This window comes from Spinacia oleracea, chromosome 1 (genome assembly GCF_020520425.1).
Source record: "Spinacia oleracea cultivar Varoflay chromosome 1, BTI_SOV_V1, whole genome shotgun sequence".
Classification (NCBI taxonomy): Eukaryota; Viridiplantae; Streptophyta; class Magnoliopsida; order Caryophyllales; family Amaranthaceae; genus Spinacia; species Spinacia oleracea.
Genome location: NC_079487.1, coordinates 108,987,931 through 109,011,901, shown reverse-complemented (window position 1 = coordinate 109,011,901; position 23,971 = coordinate 108,987,931). Strand labels below are relative to the sequence as shown.

Sequence of the window (23,971 nt, the reverse complement as noted above, 5' to 3'; positions counted from 1 at the left end):
TTTAGATTCTTTGATGTTTAACTTAGTAAATGCTTATACATAGTTCAAACATTCTTTACTTAGATTTATTCACATGGGTCGAACATCTCCAATGGAGACTTTCGTGTTTGATTTAGTAAATGCCATTACTTAATCCAAAACAATATCATAAGATCTTTGTAAATAGATCTTAATACCCAGTATGTACTAAGTTTCGCCATGGTCCATCATTGATGAATAATTTCAAATCTAAGTCATTAGCATTTGAATGTTATTTCACAATAGAGAGATATGTGTGTGATACACATAGGACCAAATAAGTTTTTATGTACTCCCACTAAACTTCTTATACATCTATAAGAATCATGTATATTTTATGAAACTAAAATGCTTATTAGCTTCACTTAAAATACAGTTCCAATTCCCAATTGCTTGCTTAAATCTGTACTTAGATTTTATAAGCTAGCTTTCCTTTTCAAGCATTTATTTGGATCCACAAATCCTATGACATACCATGTACATAGTTTATTCCAACATTTGATTGAGGAATACGTTTTGACATCCAATTGCTATATGTACCAATATGCAATCATTGCTTGAATTATAGACTTTAGCATTACGATTATGCATGAGGTTTCAACACAATTTACACCATGAATTTGCTTGTAACCTTTAGCAACTAATCTAGCTTTGTGTGTGAACACAATTCCATGTTTGATGGTTTTTATCCTTAAAACAAACTTGCAACCAATAGGTGTGAACCCATTCTTGCAAATCAACAAAATTTTAATTTTGTCATCAAAACATTGAGTATGTTTTATGGCCTCTAACCATTTAAAACATTTGAGTCTATATATGGCCTCTAACCATTTTAGGGAATCTAGGTTTCGTCATAGCTTTCTTACAAGTCACAAACTCATTAATCTACATGATAATAGTTTGACTGCAAGTTGTAGGTTTCTTCACTATTTAATAGAAGAATCTCATAGTTTCATTGACCTGATCTCTATGTTTCTTTACTATCTAATAGAAGAATCTCATAGTTTCAGTGACTTGAATTCTATGCCTACTTGGGTATAGAACATCAAACATTAGAATATCAATAGCCACTTAAAGTCCTTTGAATATTCTGTTCTCCTTGAAGCACTTGTAAAGTCTTCTAAGAGATGTCTTATTCTTTAAAGCCACTTCTAAAGTCTTAAAGAATAAGTTCGGATTTTCTGAAGCACTTCGAAAAGCCTCCGGAATGTCCGTTTATGTTTGTTGTTCGCCTCGAAGACTTTCGAGGTCTATTTTCTCCCACTTGTCATTTTGGAAACGAATCTCCAAAAGGACATTATTTCGAGCAAACAAACATTATGTTCTCAAAAATTCGTGGTAGAAACAATACCCTTGTGTCTCATTTGAATAAATCACAATGAAACATATATCTAGACTTGGGCCTTAGTTTGTTGAATAACAAACACTAAGCTCCCACTGAGTTTAGCAACTCTTTAGATATATATAATTGAAAAGATATCCTGAAATTATTTTTCAATAGCTTTGACGAATTTGGTTTAGTTTGGTGGTAGTTGAGCATTTTGTTTTAGAAATTATAGGAAAAGTCTTTATGATTCATCATTGATCGAATCAAGTACTAATTGACTTCGATCATTCCAATCGTAGATATGCCATATCTTATGGAGCTAGATTGTGAACACACAATCATTGATGATCATATTTGGTCTCAAGTAATCATCAACATGATCTAACCTAGATCTTTATGATTTCTTGCCGAGTGGATTTTATACTTCTGAATCTTTGAACTAGCCAAACAGATTCAACTTATATCACATTTGAGTAAATAAACCTATATTCACTCAAATCCATGTGAAATAATAAAGTCATAAAACCTTTCTTTAGCTTTGAACTCTATCGTCTAGGCGTTCTAACAATAGTTCATATTCTTTGTTACTTTCAACAAGTAAGACTAGCTTGTCTTAAGTTGATCTAGAAATCAATCAACTTTCAAAAGTCCATCAAAATAGAGCTTATGAATGTTAACTTGTTGATATGGTCTAAGCAACAATGCCAAAGATTTAATGGAACTCAAATCAAGGGTTTGATTTGAACCTAGTAAAGTTCTTTAAAGAGTTGTTTGTTTTAATCAAGCATATTGACTCAACCAGTAATTGACCATTTCATTCAAATAAACAAACAAACAAGCATTGTTTTTGTTCTTCTGAATGTGAGTCTTTCTGTGTTTGAAGCAGAAATTTAGGTATGCTGATTATGGAACAAAATAGCCATTAAGTTCCAGCCTTTGAAAGGACTTAAAACAAACTAGATGACCCTACAACTAATGTAGCATTGCCATGCTTCATTTCCCACTTGTAGGTCATTAGTGTATCCTAGCTTCCATTATTTGAGTTATTACCGAAGTAAGAACCTCAAGCGGTATATGATACCAAGGAAGTTTGATTGCTAGGTCACTTCTCTTTAAACATAAATTTATAGGTAGAAAACGGAATCGTAAATTCCTTTCATTTGTTCCTCGTTTTCCTATTTCTTGTACCCTTTCTTATAGTCTTAAGAATTGAATTCTTTAGTGTTGACTTTTATACTTTGTTAGACATGTCCAATGTCACCAACAAGGTTCTTTACCATTTTAATTTATGTTGAATATTCTGTTTCAACTAGATGATCTTACCAGAAGCTTCTAAAGTTCTCTAAGCATCGATCTATTCGAATGTCTAGGAACTAGACTCATTCGAGAATTAAATGGAAAAAGGATTTTAGGTTGTTAACCATTGGTAAAGCTGAGCGTTTAAACTCAATGCTTTATGATCTCAAAACCACATTGTATTTTGAATTCACAAGCACCAATCGGTTTGCCATTCGACTTTGATACTCGAAAACAACCATAAAAGTCGATATAAGAAACGTACATTTTAAATTGCTCACTTTCTCTCATTTCCGTGAATCGTTCTTGGATTCACTACCAATCGAGGAAATTTACTGTTACCTTTCTAAAAGGATTTATTGCAGTGCAAGATATTTAATTATAAACAATAATTAAAACATACATTGAAGCATGCAAAGTCTAAACATTTATCATGAATAATAACTTGAAATTAAAGCAACCATGCAATTCAAACAAGTTATTAGCATTTTATTCGATTTTATTGTTCCGGCAGGTGTGAATAAAATGATTCCAAGATCCTAAAATCATTGAAGAACTAAGCACAGTTTGTCGACTTAATCCTAGAACATCTTAGGTAAGCAAAAGCCTTTTGCTAATAGTCTAGAAACTATTCTTGGTTGATAGGTACGTCTAAGAACTTATTAGGTAAACCTATCGAATTTGCCACGACATAAAAGGACTCCTTACTTATATCGTTGAGTTTCACCAAAACTAACATGTACTCACAATTATTTGTGTACCTTGCCCCTTTAGGACCAATAAGTAACACCTCGCTGAGCGAAAACTATTACTAGATTGATGTAAAGGATATCCAAGCAAGTGTATATTTTGGCATGGCACCTTTTAACTCAATTTTTAAGTTTGGAACTTAAGGCTCTTACTATGTTGGTTAGATTTTAAGTGAACTAAAATCCTTAATCATGCAACATAATCAAGCTTTTGATCTCATGCATTTTAAGACATATTTAAAGCAATAAATAACTTAAAACATGCATAAGATATTTGTGATCTAGTATGGCCCGACTTCATCTTGAAGCTTTGACTTCAAAGTCCGTCTTGAAAATCTCCGTGGGAGGCACCATTTTCTTCAAATAGGATAAGCTATAACTAATTACAACTATTTGATGGTACGCAGACCATATTTGAATGGAAAAATAACTTTGGTGCTTTAGACCAATTACATTCAAATTAATGGTACGCAGACCATATTTTCTATCCTATTTGGGCCATACTAGTCACTTCATAACCTGCAAAACAGTACATATACAATATATACCATTCACCCATTCATTATCATGAATGGCCCACATAGCTGGTTAGTAAAACACATTATGCATCACGTAAACATTTGCAGCAATTAATCAAGGGCACCAATAATCTACCAATTATTCAGTCCTTATTAATTCTAATCAAGTTGTTTTAACCTTAAGGATTTGTAGACCTAATCAAGAGTTTATGACTAAAAAGCGCTCCCACTTAAACCAATAAATTCATATGCTTTACTAATTTTAAACATAAAATTGTATTTCTAGTCTAACCGGAAACATACAAATTTAATTAAAATTTAAAGCTCATATAAATTTATAATTGAATCCAAAAGGTTTAATTTAATTTCAGTCGCATTTAAATTAATTCATGATTTTAATTTTAGTAAAATAATTAGAATAAATAACATTTATTATAATTATAATATTCAAAATTAAAATCCAAGAAATTAATTCAAATTATTAATTTTAAAATTAATTAAAATTACGTGAACTGAAATTTTCAAATTAAACATTCAAAACGATCTAATCGTAACGCAAACACCCTACGCGTTGCACGCCCATGGGCCGTACGCACACAGCCATTGCTGGCCATGTGCGCGCAGCCCATGCGCCCGTTGCATAGCTGCTGCTGTCCTATCGCAAGCCTCCGCACAGCGCCCCATCGCACGCGAGCTATCGCTCGCAGTGCGCGCGCGCGAGATCGCTCGCTGGGCGCGCTGGCTCGCTCGCTGTGCGCGCGAGCCATCGCTCGCTGGGGCGCGACATCGCTCGCTGGGCGAGCGACATCGCGCGCTGCGCGCGCGAGCAGTGCTGGGCGCAGCGCTCGTGGCACGCGAGCTTGCGCTCGCTGCGCGCGAGGCTGCGCGCACTTGTGCGAGGCAGCGCGCGTTGTGGCGCAGCTCGCTTGCTGCCCACACGCGACTGCCTTGGCTCGCCCTTCGCCCATGCCCATTCGTTCATTGCTCGTGGCACACGACACAAGGCAGGGCTGCTGCCTTGTGCTCGTGCACTACGCCCTTGCTCATTGCATTCGTGCCGCACGGGCGACGAGCTCCCTTGCTCGTCGTCGCATGCCCGCATTATACAACACCCCTTAAGGGTAACACGAAGCGTCCATTGCTTCGTGCGTGCAAGTTATTTGAACGAATCGCATAAAAATTTAAAATTTATATTTAAAATTAATGACAAATTAATAAATATTATTAATTTCATAATTTTAGGGCGAAAAATCAAAAATTTATTATCCAATTGATTTCCGATTGTTATGGATTCAAGTCTAGGTCATAAAAATTTAAAATTTATCGTAAATTTACAATTTTTATGGTGGTTTTTAATCATAGGTTTCTAATTAAATTACAATTAATTATGAAAATCAAATTAATTCTAAATTATTCTAATTTTCAACAAATTAATCATAATTAATAATTAGATTGCATAATTAACAAGACTAGGCATTCAAACTTGTTAAACATATGCAGTAGGTCAATCAAAAATTCAAGATTTATCAACAAGAATCGCAAATATTTAATTTAACATCTTAAATTTACGAAATTTTGCATTCGAAAAACTAAAACCTTCGAAAAGTCATAGTTAGGCTTCGAATTTGAGAATTCTGGGTTCGGCAGAAAAAAACTATTTTTGTCAAAATTTTAGAATGCCTTTTACATGCGGAATTGACACAAAAATCACTCAATTCGGATGAGTAATGAAGAAACTGCCGAAAAACTGCGTACATATAATTAAATAAACGCAATTTGCAATTAATTAACAATTACGAAAATTAATCACCCCTTTTAATTCTTGCAAATTTGTAATATTTAACCATGTTCATGCAATTTAGATTATGAAAATAATAAGGGGCTCGTGATACCACTGTAAGGTTATGATACATATGACACTACATAGATCATGCGGAAACAACCATTAACCCAGGACAACATATTATTTACACATAATCATATAGCATAATTTAGATGCATACTCTTTGTTGCGTGCCCTCCCTAGCTGCGCCCGAACCGAACAAGAACAAGTCTTTTAGGACTCCAAGTGTCGTCCCTCCGTAGATAGTCCACAGCACGTCCGGATCCGCCTTAAGATTGACCAACTAGAATCGCCCTTAAGGTACTAGAAAATTTCGGCACTTTATGAGCAAGATGTGTGTTTTAATTTTCTCTCAAAAAACTCACTTTTGAATACTTTGAAACTTGTGTATAAATTATGACCCCTAGGCCTTTATTTATAGAGTTATGGAAAAGGAATCGTAATCCTAGTAGGATACGAATTAATTGGAATTAGAATCCTACATGAATTCTATTTAATTAATTTATCCAATTAGGAATAGAAATTTAATCATACACTGACTCTTGTAGATTCAGGAATCACGCATGAGCACAAACTCACACACACACGGCAGCCACAAGGGCTGCCCATGCGCGTGCGAGCAGCAGCCCGCGTAGCACGGCCCACGCAGCCGTGGCCCTTGGCGCGCGCTGGGCCTGCCTTGCGGTAGGCCTGGGCGCTGCCTTGGCTGGGCTTGTGGCGCGCATGCTTGCTGGGCGATTGGCCCCGGCTTCGTGCTGGGCCTTCGTCCGGCAAGCCTCGTCCGATGCTAATTCGTACGATACGCTTCCGATTAAATTTCCATTTCCGGAATCTATTTCCGATACGAACAATATTTAATATTTCCGATTCCGGAATTAATTTCCGTTTCGAACAAATATTTAATATTTCCGTTTCCGGAATTATTTTCCGATTCCGGCAATATTTCCGATTCTGACAATATTTCCGTTTCCGGTAATATTTCCGATTCTGGTAATATTTCCATTTCCAATAATATTTTCCGACACGTACCATGTTTCCGTTTCCGGCAACATCTACGACTTGGATAATATTCATATTTCCGATACGATCCATATTTCCGTTTCTGGCAATATCATCGTTTCCGGAGTATTCATTTCTTGCCTGTGACGATCTTAGCTCCCACTGAAACCAAGATCCGTCGGTTCCGAATATTCATAGATGGAGTATTTAATGCCATTAAATACTTGATCCGTTTACGTGCTATTTGTGTGACCCTACGGGTTCAGTCAAGAGTAAGCTGTGGATTAATATCATTAATTCCACTTGAACTGAAGCGGCCTCTAGCTAGGCATTCAGCTCACTTGATCTCACTGAATTATTAACTTGTTAATTAATACTGAACCGCATTTATTAGACTTAACATAGAATGCATACTTGGACCAAGGGCATTATTTCCTTCATCTGCTTCATCTTGTCTCATCACAAAAACTCTTCCAGTTGGCGGTGGTCGAGGTGGGTTGCGGTTTGAACCTGAGGCGTTGTTGTTGTTACGACCACGATCGCTGTTAGTTGGAACTGGTCCTCTCATGGTTGACGTCACTTGATTTGGGTAATCTCTGACGTAATGATCATGACTTCCACATCGGTAACAAGACTCGATTAAAGTCTCATACACTCCGGATTCTAAGAGTCCGAATCTGACAAAGGAACGGCCCAAACATCAATTTCAACGCCCAGCCCTGGGCGCTGAAATTGCCTGGATCCTATTTTCAATGCCCAGAGCTGGGCGCCGAAATCTTTGACGCCCAGCCCTGGGCGCTGGAAATACTTGGGACGTATTCTTTCCTAATTCCTCGTGGATTAGAGTTCTACAATTCTATCTTTCCACGAACTCTTTTCTATAAATAGGGCCCTAAGTTCGACGTGAAAAAGACACACAACACACAATTACTATTATGAGTATTGACTCTAAACCCCTAAGCCTAAGCCTCACGCTGCAAAACTGATCACGCGTTCTGTCGCAATCGATCCATAAATCGAACAGAACGTATCCTGTCGCATAACTCGAGATTCGTTAAATAAAAGGAGAAATAGCAAAGTCAAAGTGGTTAGTTTTCTGAGAACCGTGACGCACCTCTCAAGGGTGCGTCGTAATGTGTCCCTTTTCCATGATTTAATTGCTTTCCTCCCCCTTTTTATGAACTGTTAAACTAACTAAATCTGATTGTTCTATCACGCCTAATAAAGATAATATGTTGGGAAATTGGATTACCATGCTAGGTCCCTTAATACAATCCAAATCAGATAATCGCGCTCGATCTAGTATTATATGTTGCATATTGTTAAAATCAACTCAGATTAGTTTAATAGTTAACGCATGTCCCTTCAATTATTTATGCTGAGCTAGTAAGGATATCCTGCCTCTGGAGTTATCGAAGAGCGAGTACTCCTCTCGGTAGTTACAGTCCCCCGAACCCTCAATCTCTACCTTGCGGGTGTATGTTGAGAGATCCCCACACCAGGGATCACAAGGGAACCTACGGCCGTCGTGGTCAAACATAATTGCACTCCCTTTATGTCACGATAACTGGGTTTTGTCAGTTTTTCTCATTGTCGTTAAAAACTGAATGGCGACTCCTATATTACTAGTCATTGGGTGTAAACTCACAGGAAATCCAATTACACTTTATTTGACAAAAAAGAAGCGTCACACCCACGAGGGACGAGGTCACGCATTAGCCTCGTGCTTTTTCGACCCCCTCACAGGTAGTCAAATATTAATTCACGTTCATAAGTAGATTAACTAGGTAGGTTCCTATTAACTTGGGAATCCTATGAAATCAGTTATTAAATTACGTTTAACATAACTGACATTTTGTGGTTTTGTTTTAGGAACATGAGATCATGTCTAGAAACTAGGATGCATTACTTGGTATTGGCTTGTTCCCCAAGTACATTATACTCCACGTTCATATATCACGTTCAATAGTTAGTGGGTTAGTGGTTGTGCTTGGTTCTCAAGTAAAGAATCATTGAATAGTGGCCAAGTCATTCTTGAATGCTATAAAAGGATGCATCATCATTCATTCTAAAGTGTCTGACTTCACATTCATTCCACATGGTCTGGTTCACGTGGAAGGTAATTAAAGAAATATATTTGTTCCACGTTTATGAGTAAGTTCCTATGTTCCAATTTCCTGTCAGTTCCTACGTACACTAAAAGTTCATGTTCCTTTACAGTTCTTCTACGTTTCTCGTATTTTGTAACAAGTTTGAGTTAGGAACTTGAGTAAGTTCCTATTATATTTGGAAAGGCTTTGAGTGAAGTCTTGAGAGAGTATTAAACACAACTGAGAGTGAATGTTATACTCTTTGTATGGGATCCTAAGTTCACGAGGAACTTGGGTTGATAGAGTTTCCAATTAAGTTAGTAACAGGGTCGTTCGCTTGATGAATGAGAGCTCGTCGTTAAAATCCCTCGTGTTCGAGGTTTTGTCTTCTTGATAATTTTCAAGAAGATTTCCACGCTAAATTCTCTCTTGCATTATTTTCTATACTTGCTTTTAAGTTTCTTTTATAATTCCGCAAAAGTTAGAAGCAAGTTCCAAAATACAATTCACCCTCCTCTTGTACGTGTTCCATCCGAATAACAGAAATCTGTAATTAAATAATATTCTCTCCTTATCTATAGTTGTGTATGGTAACAACAATTATTTTACAACTTCTTCCTCCAACGTACTACTAGTTGAACGGATTATCAAAGACTTATGAAGTATCATAGTAGAACTGATCATCAAAGACTTATCAAAGTTGAATAAGAGCATTGTTAACCATGTGTATTTTTTTTGCACTTGGGGAAAATAAAGTGGAAAATTTAAAATTAGGGTCTTAATGGTTGGGAAAATTTTGCACTTGGGGAGGAAAAAAATCAAAAACCCCCTTGGCACTGGGATTTTTTATATTTGGAGTGGTGAATTTCACCCACTCTTAACCCGCCACGTGGCATGACATTAAAATTCTCGTAACGGTTATCTATCAAAGGGAATTTTTTATATTTCCGATTCATAAAAAAATAAAATAAACTTACCATCAGTCATAAAAATTTGAGATCTGCAAATATATATCCATTTTGATATAATTTAACGCAATAATTCTTTTCATTTCTCTCTCCATTTTGCTTATTATTACTATTTTTGTTGTTGTTAGAGAGAAAAGTAGGGGTAGAGAAATAGGGGTGGGGAGTTTTTCTTTTGCTCATGGATAACAGAGGGATGGGGGATTATTTTTTGCTCATGGCAAAAATGAAAAAAGATGAGAGAGAAAGTGGGGTGAGGATTTTTCCCCCATGATTAAAAGCATAGTGTAGTTATCCTAGTTGGTGTAATTTCTTTGTGATTGAATTAATTAGGTCATAGCTAGGTAATACTCCGTATTAGATACAAAGTATATAATAATTCTTTGGTGCATCCGGAATTAATATCGTGCATTCAAGGATACTTTTACCATTTTATGCTTAATGATAGACCTGTTTACCTATTTTTTTTTTCTCACATGATATGACATTTAAGGGGAAAATGTGAGAGTGTACACGGTGCACCTTAGATGCATGTGCTGCAAGTAATGGGTAGAATTTTAGTTTCCTAAGCTAGCTACTAACCTAATCTATTTCCCTACTCCTATATCGGATTTTCTTTTATCAAAACGACTATTTTAGCAAATTTATTTACCAAAATGACTAATTTTAAATTCTGATTCTCACCTACGAACTTTAAATTTTTAAGCAAAAACCGATGAACATGTTTAGTTTTTTTTCTTTTTTTCTTTTAAATAGTGAACCAGTTGGGCACTTTTTTTGAAGGTTTTTTTTCTTCTTAATACCTATTGTACTATTTCTTGAACGGGAAGTCGATCTACATCGTTACTTCATCCATTTCTAACTCAATTAACGGGGAGTAATCAACATCCCTAATCCCTATGTTTTCCCATCGAAGATTCCAATAGTAAAATTGATATTTTCTTCCTCTTTGATTAAAGCATATTTTTTCATGTTTAATTACTCCATATATTAGATTGTTTACTTGGAGTGTTTATGGAGCTTCAATTTCCAAAATTTAATATGATAACTAGTATTTGAGTATGGGCAATGTCTCAGGATAATACATGAATAGCAATTTCAAATAAATTCAAGAGTTATCAAATTGTCGTTTATTATAATTTGTTGTGAAAAGATGACATATAATTTGATTTGGATTAGTGGTAAATTAATTGATTTATGAAATAGAGGTATCAGATTTGAGACTTGTACAACACATATTTATCATTTTTAAATAAATGTGTATGACATGGAAGGTTGGAGTGAGATTAGTATGAGTAGGGGTGATCATAACAAGGTACCATGTCAAAATTTCAGGAACCGGCAACATGTTCCTGAAAATGAGAACCAGAACTTGTTGCAACAGGTTCCTGAAAATGAGAACCGAAATATATTGCAACAGGTTCTTGAAAATGATAATCGGAACCTATTCAAGGTACTCTATCATTTTAAAAATGTAAATAAATTATTGTTAATTTATTTTAAAAAAGCTACTTTGTGGTTTTGGTTTTGATAGTTTAGGATTAAATTATGATTTTATATTTATATTTTCTAAAAATTAACTTGAATTGTTTTATATTTTGGGTATATGAAGCATTTTTATATAGCCTAGTCCCTTATTTTGGGTACGTCATGTTAGAATTGGTTTGTACAGGGTACCCGTTCCAAAAACTTGAGAACCGAAACCTGTTGCAACAGGTTCCCAATTTTGTTACCCAAAACCCGCACAACAGGTTTCGGTTCCGGAACCGCAGGTTCATAACAAGTTCCGGTTCCGATTCAGAGTATCCTAACTTTTTGCTCACCCCTAAGTGTGAGTGTCACGTGGCATATAGACTTCCTTACCAACGTTTTTTTTAATATATTAGTATAGATTAGAAGCAAACAAGTGAAGACAAATTTTAGATTCACTTTCATTCAATATACTCGATTTTATGGAGTTCGCAAAATTGATAGATACGTAGTATAATCTTTTATTGAAAATTTTGTGCAAATTCCCGTCTTTAAATTTTTTTTTTGAAGGGAAATATTAGCTAGTTCATTAATCACGGGACAATTGTCCATAAGTACATACGGGTCAATCTCTACGGGACAATGATTAACCCAATATTGTTCAATACCAAAAGGAACTAGCTTAGCAAGGTGATCAATTTCCGTCTTTATGAATAGGGAGTAATCAAGACGTAATCAATTAGTCCATAGATTAAATAGCTCTACATTCTTTACGCTTACCATCTACATGCTACCATACTTCTTTAAGCATGACCATGCTTCTCTACGACGTGAATATTGTTGGCAAGTGTTTCACTTTATTATAACCTCTTATTGCTCGTGTAGCGTTATTTGTAAATAACTACTCCGTAATACAGAATATTTAAACTCAAAAAATATAATGAGTAAAAGTTCTATTTAAATAAAATAAAATAATAATAATAATAATAAAAACGGTCCACTTTTTTTCTAAAAAAGAAAAAAGAAGAAAAGAAAAAAAAGATAACCAAACCGGTTGAATGATTTTTGTCTCAAAAGTTAAAATAGTAATCTATTATCTATTACTATATATTAAAAGGGACACCAGGAATGACACGTGTCAGTTCCTGATGCAATTTTTTCCCGCCAAAAACAATTTTCCAAAAGAGTGTATCTGTTTTATTTTATTTTTATTCTCTACCTTTTTTTTATATAAACTATTTATGTAAAATTTTAGTTTATAAATTATGGCAATAATAGATACGACGTAATAATAAATATTCTAAATTGGGTACTCTGTAATATTTTAGTCAAATCGCTATATTAATAATGGAAAATATATCACTCAATATTTTGGTCAAATTGTCATATTAGCATTTTAAATATGCATATTAGATGAATAAATTCAAACGGTTATGTTAAAAATTTTATAACTATGTAGTAGCTTGGGAGATATTCAGTTAAATATTTTTTTTAAAGGATGATCATAATCCGTGCGTGCACGGGATCTAATCTAATTTAGTAAATAAAGTTTAGCTAATTTGGAAGTTAAAAATTAAAAATAACCTTTCTGGTAAATAAATTTGTCAAAATAGTCAATTTGATAAAAGATCCCCCTATATTCTAATATCTCAAATTTCTAACAGATCAGCTACACTATAATAGCAGCCTCCAAGCAATGAAAAAAAAAATAGAGTATATTTTTTTTTTGTAAATGCGATACTCCGTATATTCTTTATTACTCGGAATCAAATACGAAGTACTTTCTATATCAATAATGTTAGGAAGTTAGGAACATCATATATTGCTGGAATCTATCCATGTGATAAGAATATGCCTTCACCATTCATGTTTCTATTCTAATTATGTTTCCACTTAAGTCCAAATCAAAATTTCTCCATCATTTTTTACTTGAGCAACTCAATCTCATATACACCCTGGTGCACGGATCAGTTCTTTTAGATGTGTAGCTGAAAAATCATTATCCTAATCTAATCCCGTTTAACTGGATATCCGGTTTTCAAATATGAGATCGAACCGAATTGGAAATTGAATACGATTATCCGAATCCAATTTGCGCACAAATAACTCTTATTTACGTAGCATTTTAGTACAATCAAATAATTAAATTTTGTGAATTTCTTTTGAGGAAAAAGAATCTTGTAGTTGTAATTATACTCTTGTTAACTTATAATAGTGGACGCAAGTCATGTAACTTTTTCGTTTACGATGTCAAGTCAAACTTCTTCTTTTTTTATGAAATTGCAAAATTGCATGCAATTTCGTAAAATACTTCGTATACGAAAAAATAGCACGCATAACTACATAAGTAATGATAATCCAGATTAATTTTTTTTCCTCAAAATTTCGGATCTGATATCCGAAATTTCTAATATTGTAATTGAATAACAGATCGAAAATATAAATATCCATTTATTCTGACTATTTTGTTCACCCCTACTTTCACGTACATCTAAAGGTGTCTTACCCCTTATTTAATCAAATGTGAAAATATGAGAGGAAAAAATGTTCTTTATGCTTTAGGACAGTGCACTCGGATATACAATAGATTTTGCATACCATCTTCCACTAGGCTATTAATTTTGAACCTAACCATGCAAGGGTTTATAGCCAGCATTAATCAAGCTAAAATATATATCACTGATATTTTACTAATTACCATAAACTTGAAATCGATAATTTTAAGTAGTTCAAACATTGTAAAAAAATATACTTTAATTCCGTATATTTTTTTCTTAGTCAATACCATGAATTTCCTTGAATATTGTATAGTTTACCTGCCAATCAACTTTTTGGTTCCATCTAGGGATGGCAATGGGTAATGGACCCGACCCGGATCCGTGGATCTAGATCCGTTTTCAGCGGATATGGATCCTCATTTTTTGGACCCGACGGATCCGGGTAGGATCTGGATCCTTGGTTTTAAAAACGGATCTGGATCGGATCCTAAGTAATTACCCGGATCCGGATCCGTTTACCCGTTTTTATTTAAAAAAAATTAAAATATAAAATATAAAACTAAGAGTTAAACCCTAAATTTCTTCTTTCCTCAAAGCAGGCCCGTTAGGCCGTTTCCCTCTCCTTCGTTCCTCTCTCTCGCAGTCTCGCTGCAGATCTTGCTCTTCTCTCTGCCGCCGACCACCAGCCGACGACCATCGAACCAAGCAGCCGACCACCAGCCGACGGCCAGCGAACCAAGCAGACGAGCAGCGACAACCCTACACCGGCCATCGACGAGTTAGGTACTCAAATACTTAATGTTTTTGCTCGTTTTTTCTCAGTTTTTTTATCGTTGTTTTGTTCGTTATTTTGCTCAATTTAGGCCTAAATAATCTGGTTATTTGCTTGTTTATTTCTTGGGATTTTTTGCTCGTTTTTTATCAGTTATTTGGTCGTTCTTTTGCTCGTTTTTTTCTCGATTTAGGCCTAAATAATCTGGTTATTTGCTTGTTTATTTCTTGGGATTTTTTTGCTCAGTTATTTACTCGTTTTTTGTCGTTATTTTGCTCGTTTTTTCAGCAAAATGTTGGGTTTAAAATGTGAAAGACATTGAATTTTGGGTTAATTTGGGGACGTTTAATTGGAGTTGTTCCCACTTCGTCCCTCATTGAATACATGAAACACATAATGGTGTGTTTGTAAACAAGAAGTTCATTTCAATTTTCGGAATTGAAAGCTTCGCAATTTAAATCTGAATTCCAAACATGATTTGAATGAAATCGGTGTTATCAAACACGTATGAAGATTTTGATTGGTTATTTGCTGAATTTGATTGGTTAGTAATATATATTTAGTTATTTGATTAAGGTAGTAATATATATCTGGTTATTTGATTGGTTATTTGCTGAATTTGTTGTTGTGTTTTTCAGATTGTTACTCTTGGAGTTGGTACTCTTGGTAGATCAAGTGAAGAATGGAAGATGTAATATTGTAATTTGTTAAGGATTAAAAATTGTAACATTATTGAAGTTTGTTGAACTTTTAATATTATTTATGTTGGATTTGTTAAATTTGATTTTAGTGAATGCTTGTATGGACTATGGACAAATAGCGTTGTTATTGAAGAATTATTAAACTATGTTTTAAGGTTAAAATTAAAATTAGGGACGTTTGATGAAAAAACAAGTTAGGATCCGTTTTGGATCCGTTTTGGACCCGGATCCGTAGGATCCGTCGAATCTGGATCTGGATCCTCAATTTCATTACCCAGTGGATCCGGGTAGGATCTGGATCCTTGCCTAAAAAACGGATCTGGATCTGGATTCTAGAGGATCCGGTCCAGATCCTACCCGTTGCCATCCCTAGTTCCATCATGTATTCATGTGTATTCTATACATATTATATTCTACATAAATAACATAATAACATAATGCATGTAGTTATAATGTTATACTAATTAGTATAACATTATTACGATTATAAAAACAGTTTGCTACCCTAATTAATTTGACAACTTTTACTATTATAATGGTAATAATTGGTACTAGTACTACTAGTATAATTTTTAAATACAATTAATATATTTTAAACCAAAAGAAGTACGAGTTATTGTTACATAGATACTCTTTTTGATAGTTTGATACTATATGTACTTATTATAGACTAGAATATTAAACATATAATTAATTCTTAATTTAGTTAATGGACAAAGTTATTTGGGTGATCAAGTTGTCCAACTAAGGGATGAATGGATATTACAAGATTTGTTTGGCACAGTACTATTCGTGTATTCAATTATTCTGATATTATAGTACACCATCTTTGATTTAGCTGTTGGACAGAGTGTTGATTATCATGATTATCTATACTAATATATTAAAATACGTTGAGAAAATTGTCTATGTGCCACGTAGTACTTTTCCTTTGCGCCACATCATTCACTCACCAAATGAATGGTATATCATAAACAACCAAAAATCAACACGTGCAATGAGGTTCGAACTTCAGACCTCAAGTGTCGATGATAACTCTCATTACCATATTTACCAACGACTAATTGTGGTTTATCTCTTCACATTAATTTATAAATGAATGTTAACATGAAGTCTAAAACAACTAAATTTTTTATGTGACTTTTTATTTTTTATTTACTATTTTGAAAAAAAAACAATATTAAAGAATTAAGACAACCATGAATAAACATGATGTCATAAGTCTCATAAGCATCAACTATAGAAATGCTTTGCAGGGCTGTATATATCTAATTTGGTGTTTATTAATTTGAATCACTTAGTTCCACTAGAAAACAAATTATATAAATTGTAAGATGATGTAATTGAAAAATTATTGTATTTTATCAAATATCGAGCTTAAAAAAATCTACAATTTTAACTATTCAATGTAGCAATCGGGGCATCGCTCGGGCCACACACTAGTTACTAATTAAATTAAGAACACCTTCGTTATTATTATTTTTTAATTTTTTAGTTTTATGATTTTCAAAGTCATACTTCATATGATTCAGATTAAATCGTGAATTTAAAATTCTTATCCCTGTAATAATCATATTGACCTTAAAAAATTGGCAATAAAAACTGGAAAAAAAAATGACCTTAAAGTTTTTTTTTCCATTCCTAAATAAACAAAAAAATTAAATGAGGGAAAAAAATGATAATAAAGGGACCCTAAATATTCCAACAAAGCATTTGCTAAAACTAAGTAACATTATGAACTTATGAGGTATATATAAATATATAAAAAAAAACTTTAATATAGGGAAATAATTAACTGGATATTCTTAGAATAGCTATTATAATAAGTCAATAATTGGAGGTTTAGTAGGCCCTTGATGCCTTATAATCAAAATGCTTACGTGGAAAATGTGAATATAAGTGATGGTCGGTGCATGAAGATACCATGCACCCGCGACTAGACAACAACATAGTGGGTCCCGGAATGTCTCTTTGATAGTACGTGTGAAAAAGGAGTGGTTATGACATGGGACGCACGTGTGGTAGCTAGTGTTTCGTACAACATCTAACCCAGACTCAGCTCATTCAGGATTCTACACGTGCATACCTTAGCCTTCATAAATTTATGGCAGATTATTGGTTACACAATTCCAAAAAATATTACGGAGTTTAAAAGGGAGTAGTCGATAAAAGGGGCAGAGAGAATACTCAGTTTAATGTATTACTCCCTCTGTCCCTTAATACTCGCACCGTTTTGACTTTTTGCACTATTTATATAATTCATTTTGACCCTATTTTATTTCTAGTTTATGAAAACAAATGATAGTATATAATATATTGTTGGCTTCATCTTAATATATATTTTCAAAATATTAAATTTTTTACAAGTTTCTATAAAATGTAGTTAAAGATATTGGTGGTCAAAGTTGTGCATTGGCAAGCGTGTCCAGTCAAAACGGTGCGAGTATTAAGGGACAGAGGGAGTACTAGTTTACTACGTACTTAGGCCCTGTTCTTTTTGGCTTAATTTCAGCTTCAGGACTTATTTGGCAGTTCAGTTCAGTTCAGTCCAGTTCAGTTCAGGAGCATTCAGTTCAGTTCAGTTCAGTTCAGGAGCATTCAGTTCAGTTCAGTTCAGTTCAGTTCAGGAGCATTAAATTCAGTTCAGTTTAATTCAGTTTATTTCAATTTAATTTAATTTATTTTATTTTATTTTAATAATAATAAATATTATTATAATATATTTTTTTATTATTATTAATTATATTATTATTATTAATATTAATCATATTATTATTTATATTATTGTATTACTTATTATTTATATTTATATATTATATTACTTATTATTTATACTTGTATATTATATTACTATTATTATTATTATTTATAACTAAATATTTATAATAATTAATATAATTTTTATTATTTTATTAATAGTATTTATTATTTTATTATTTATTATTTATTATTTATTATTTATATTTATATATTTATTATTTATATTTATTTATTATTTATTATTTATATTTATTATTTATTATTTATTATTTATTATTTATTATTATTTATATTTATTATTTATTATTTATATTTATTATTTATATTTATATTTATTATTTATTATTTATATTATTATTTATTATTTATTATTATATTTATTATTATATTATTTATTATTTATTATTTATTTTATTTTTTTATTTATTATTTATTATTTATTATTTATTATTTATATTATTATTATTATTTATTATTTATTATTTATTATTTATTATTTATTATTTATTATTTATTATTTATTATTTATTATTTATTATTTATTATTTATTATTTATTATTTATTATTTATTATTTATTATTTATTATTTATTATTTATTATTTATTATTTATTATTTATTATTTATTATTTATTATTTATTATTTATTATTTATTATTTATTATTATTATTTATTATTTATTATTTATTATTTATTATTTATTATTTATTATTTATTATTTATTATTTATTATTTATTATTTATTATTATTATTTATTATTTATTATTTATTATTTATTATTTATTATTATTATTTATTATTTATTATTTATTATTTATTATTTATTATTTATTATTTATTATTTATTATTTATTATTTATTATTTATTATTTATTATTTATTATTTATTTCGGTAATATATTCTGTTAAGTAAAGTTCAATTCAGTTCAGTTCAGTTCAGTTCAGGAGCATTCAGTTCAGTTCAGTTCAGTTCAATTCAGTTCAGTTCAGTTCAGCTCTAAAGAACAGGGCCTTATATATTACTCCGTAGCAATTTTGTCGAGTAGAGTATATGATGGTCAATGTATTTAGCGCAACATAACCGGTTTATCGGAGTGTAACAACGACAATATTTGAATTCGACCCGGATCGTATACCTTATTTAGAGTGGGTGAGGCTCTTGATATTTTCCTTTACATATGGCCAAACTCGAATTCGAGACCTCCCTTAAACGACATCAAACTGTTTAACACCTGAGTCACCCTATGTTAACAGTAAAAATGTAGTGTCGCAGTCTAAGTAGACATCTTGATCGAGAGTTTTCCTTACCTTTAGCTTTACTGTCAATTTTAATTCTTAAGAGATCTTACCTGCTAATTTAGATAGGTCGTCTTCCCCTTTATCTATTAAAATCATCTCACTTTTTCTGTATCGATTTACTTGCACCATTTCACATTTTGTTTGAGAGTTTTTTTTGGTCTAAAGGAGTTTTTAACAATAGTTAAGCATCTTGTATTAAGTTTTCTAAGTGAGGTGTACTTTTACACGGAATATCCGACTACTTAATCCGAATCTTAAGTTTATAACGGTGATGTTTTGTTCCTCCTTAAAATCATAAATGTTGTGAGTCGTTTAGTATGATGTTGATATTGTATTCGACATTATTACATATACCATGCATCTTTGAACTAAACAACTCTCAACATTGATGCACGATACATGTAATGCCGAACATAATATCAACATATCTTTACAACCCGTTCGTCAGTCGATAATAAATGGTGGAAATTAAGGTTCTATTGACGTTGAGTGCTGCGCGGCTGCGCCAAGGTGCCCAAGTTGAAGCAGCCCATTCCTTAGGCGTGCCATTGCCATTTGCCAGCCAAACGCAAGCAAAAGTCCATTTTCATAACCAGCCAACAATCCTCTATCGCATTACGTACACATACAATTATTAATTATACATTCGGGTGTACCTGATTACCTGGCACGTACACCTAAAAGCGGGGCAAATATGCTTTAAAAAAATGCTCTTTAGTTCTAATTGATAAAGCGCTAAACTAAAGAGGGCGTCAAAATCGCAGCCAGGCATGTATTATGAAATACATGTCATGGACTTGTTTGTAATTTCCCAGCCATTTTGAAATTGTTGAATAGTCAACCCCGTTTGCCAACTTGGATCCCGTTACTGCCAATTTTGTAATATGAATACCATTTTAAAATATTTAGCACCATTTTTGTAATATTAATACCACTTTATAAAATTTAGTACAAAACGAGTACCATTTAAGGAAAATGAATTTCATTTAGAAAAAGTTTAGTACCATTTTTGTAATACCAATACCATTTTTCTAATGAATTGCCAACTCAGCAATGCCAAGTCAGCACCCCGTTTTACAAGTGTACAATACCGTTTTACATTTCCCCCCAAAAATATTTACCATTTAGATTTACCTTTTTATTTGGAGTTGGCATGTTTTTGCAAATACATGCCTGGCATGTATTTGGACTTCCTCCTAAACGGAAGGATACCTAAGATACAAAGTAATTCTTGGAAACTTAGAATAGGCAATTTTGGCCGATGCTTGTACAAAGATAAAACACTATTGTATTCAATATTTGTGTAACTGTGTAAGGATTTACGACACATGTAATTAAGTAGATGAACATTATACATACGACACATTTAATTAAATGTCTCGGATTGGTTGGGTGATGATAAAGGTCGCAAGTTGCGACAACATTTAGTTGTCGCAATCTTACGTGTTGTAACTTAATTGTACATATAGGCTCCACGTACGCTATGCGTCATCAGAATATTTTTTACTATCAATGCAATATTTTTACTATAAAAATATGTAAATAAATTAGTCGATAAAAAGAAGGAAACAAGAATATTAAGATTTTGCTACCTTTTTATAAAACATGTATAATGGGTTATATGACCAAAATATTTTAATTTCCAATTTAAATCATGATACATAAGCATGCATGTCATCATTGTGACACGGCTTAAAGGTCGCATGTTGCGACTTTATCATTTTCGTAAGCGAAAAGAGTCTTGATCTATTCGTATGAGAACAAAAACAAGTCTATTTCCTATACAACACTTTACAAAGTGAGTGAGTAAAGTCCTTTGTTGACCAGTGTTAGATTTTCTATAGGAGGTTTTGGTTGTCATCAAAAAACATTTATGCCAAGTAAATTTCGGAGGTTTTCCCACATTTCCCACCTCCTAATCAAGTAATCAATTTAATGTTAAACCAAACAACCACTTAGTTAATATTGCTTTTTACATAATCGATTTCCTCCTACAGAGGTTGGGGAAGCGGTATGTTGTGATGTGTGAGCAAACACATTACATCGTCAAACGTGTACCATTTATTTAAAAAAGAGTACCATTTCATAAAAAAGAGAGTACAATTTCGTTAAATATAGTATAATTTCGATAAATATATGTACTATTTCATTAAAAAGAATATCATTTAGTTAAAAACAGTTAAAAACAATTGATTTTTTTCTGTTATAACTGTGATTTTGACGTCCTCCTGCAGGAGAGGCTTAAGCATATTTTTTAAAAAATAAAAATAAACCTCTAAACTAATTCTTATAACTAGCCTTCAAATTTGCATATAACATTATGACATAGCGAATTACTATAATTTCATATCAAAGACATAATAATAAGAAATTAACAAAGTGGCAAGTGACATAGCTAAGACTTTAAGAGGAACCAATTGCGTCCAAAAATGAAAGAAATTTAAAATATCTCAACGGCCTGCTTTGTCAAAGATCCCGTCAATGAACACTCAACTGACATAAGCATAACTAAATTGGATTAGGAATTTAAGTGTTATTAGTATCTTCAAAACTCTATCCTTTCCCTGTCAACTTAATTCCTTTCCCTTTTTTTTTTGTAATCTAAATTTTACATCGGAGAAGCATTTATTACACACACTCCCTCTCCTTTTTGGGTTCAGGTGCAAATAAAATGAGACGGATGGAAAGATTAAAGAACTTTGGTTTCGTATAAAGCTTAAATCAAGCACAAAAGCCAAATTAATAAAACGACATAGTTTTATTTCATAGTAGGAAGCCATTACATAACATTGACGACAGAAGGACAACATTCCAGAAAACCACAATAATCAAGAGGGCAACAAAGTAATTTCACTTCCCAAAACTTAATAAAAACACCATAACCATAAACCTTATACTTCAACCCATATTAGCCAGGCGTCAGAATTCAATTAGCTAGAACAAAATCAAAGAGCAAGAACCAAACCAGGAACCGATTTCCCGACCCGATTAGAGAGACTACTCTCCCAAAGAGGCTGACAATGGTGATGTGCGGCGGTCGTAGAAATCTGGTTATTATTGGTCGCACGTTTACCAAGGCGTGTAACAGTAACAGAGGTATTGAAATATTCTCTAACCTGAGTAATTATCCCATCAGTGACCGTCCAAGCGTGAACCCAGGAGATCTTACGGGTGTGATCGCAGCCCTCAGCAAGAACAAGAGAACCAAAGGCTACGATTGACTGAGGGGAGAAGTTGAAGAAATCTTGACCGTCAGATGAGGTAGTGCCGGTGAGAAGGTGCATGAGAAACTGGTGGGACGGCGGACCATGGAACCACCACTCAAGATCAGGAGCAAGAAGGTTCTGGACCTTTTCCGCGTTACGGGAGGCTAAGGCTTCATATAGGGAAAGAACCACCTTCTTGTTGGTGGTTTCTTCGGCTGCCTCCACCGTTGCTTGGTTAATGATAGCCAGCTCTTGATTAATTTTTTTAATTAAATTAGGATTTTGAGGAAATTAATTTCAGAAATTGGGGAATTTTTGAGTTTATTTTTTAAGAAGAGGAGATTTGATTAAGCTGGGATTAAGGAATTGATGAGGTGATTTGGGAAATGAGTTTGGGGGAATGTGGGGTTTTTATAGGGGAGAGGAGAGAGAAAGGTGGGGGTGATGACGTGGTTTAAGAGTATTGGTTTCCAGGGAGATCGACGCGTGGTGGTGATGGATAGATTATTTTGCTATTTTTTTACGCGGGTGTTTGTTATTTTTAATTTTTACAGGATAAATTTGCGACTTTTTAGTGTTTTTATTAGTGCAAACTCGGGTTGGAAACTTAAAATGTTGAATTAAAACTCAATTTGGGGGTTTATATTGTTAGGATGTCTAGGTACATCCCCATTTATAGAACATGAAAGTAAAAGTAAATAGTACTCCGTATATGGGATTTTTTTGTCATTTAACATCTTAAAAAACGGAGTAGTTTGTAATTTAACATCTTACTTCATTTTTACTCTATCCTTTTCAAAATGTAGTGTTTGTTTTCCTAAAATGATGTGCATATTTCTATTTTAAACCATTAAATTTTACCCGTAATATCCTCATGCACTAATTGTAATCCAATATTGTCCAGAAAAAAGTCAGAATTTTTACTTTGAAAATTGTATTTTTTTTTTTACTTTTATTCAACCTATGTGCTTGATTTTTATAGTTTTGAGGCCTATTTATTATGTACACACCTTTAATCTCTAGTTTCTCTCGCCATAAAAGTCACCTAACATGTATTTTATCTTGAAATTACAAATAATTATTGTTTTATTATCAATGTTATCTTTTACCTTAATAACTGTGATTTTGGTCAAACGGGCACTATATTATGGGACGGAGGGAGTATTATATTTAAACACTTTAAAAAACTAAAATATTTAGAAATTGACACCACTTTCATAGGAAAAAAATGTTGATTTAATTTGATTGTAGAAGGAGTTGTTTACCACCAAATTCATGCCTTGGGAATTTTTGGATAGTTAAAAGCCAACGTTTTTTCTAACGAAAATCATTAAGTGGTGTCGACTTATATTTTCTTTTGTTTTGTTTTTTAATGTGTTTAAAAATAATAAAAATTAAGTAAGGTGTTAAATAACAAAAAAGTGATTTTTGTAAGGTGTTAAATGACAAAAAATCCTA

At 32.8% G+C, this 23,971-nt stretch overlaps 1 protein-coding gene across 1 annotated transcript; it reads right to left on the bottom strand.

The window, feature by feature from the left end:
• Positions 1-22,046: 22,046 nt before the first annotated feature.
• On the bottom strand, positions 22,047-22,903 carry LOC110795188 (wound-induced protein 1). The gene has a single exon (XM_022000173.2). The coding sequence runs from the start codon at positions 22,589-22,591 to the stop codon at positions 22,253-22,255; it is 339 nt and encodes a 112-aa protein (XP_021855865.1). The 5' UTR covers positions 22,592-22,903; the 3' UTR covers positions 22,047-22,252.
• Between the last annotated feature and the right edge of the window lie 1,068 nt (positions 22,904-23,971).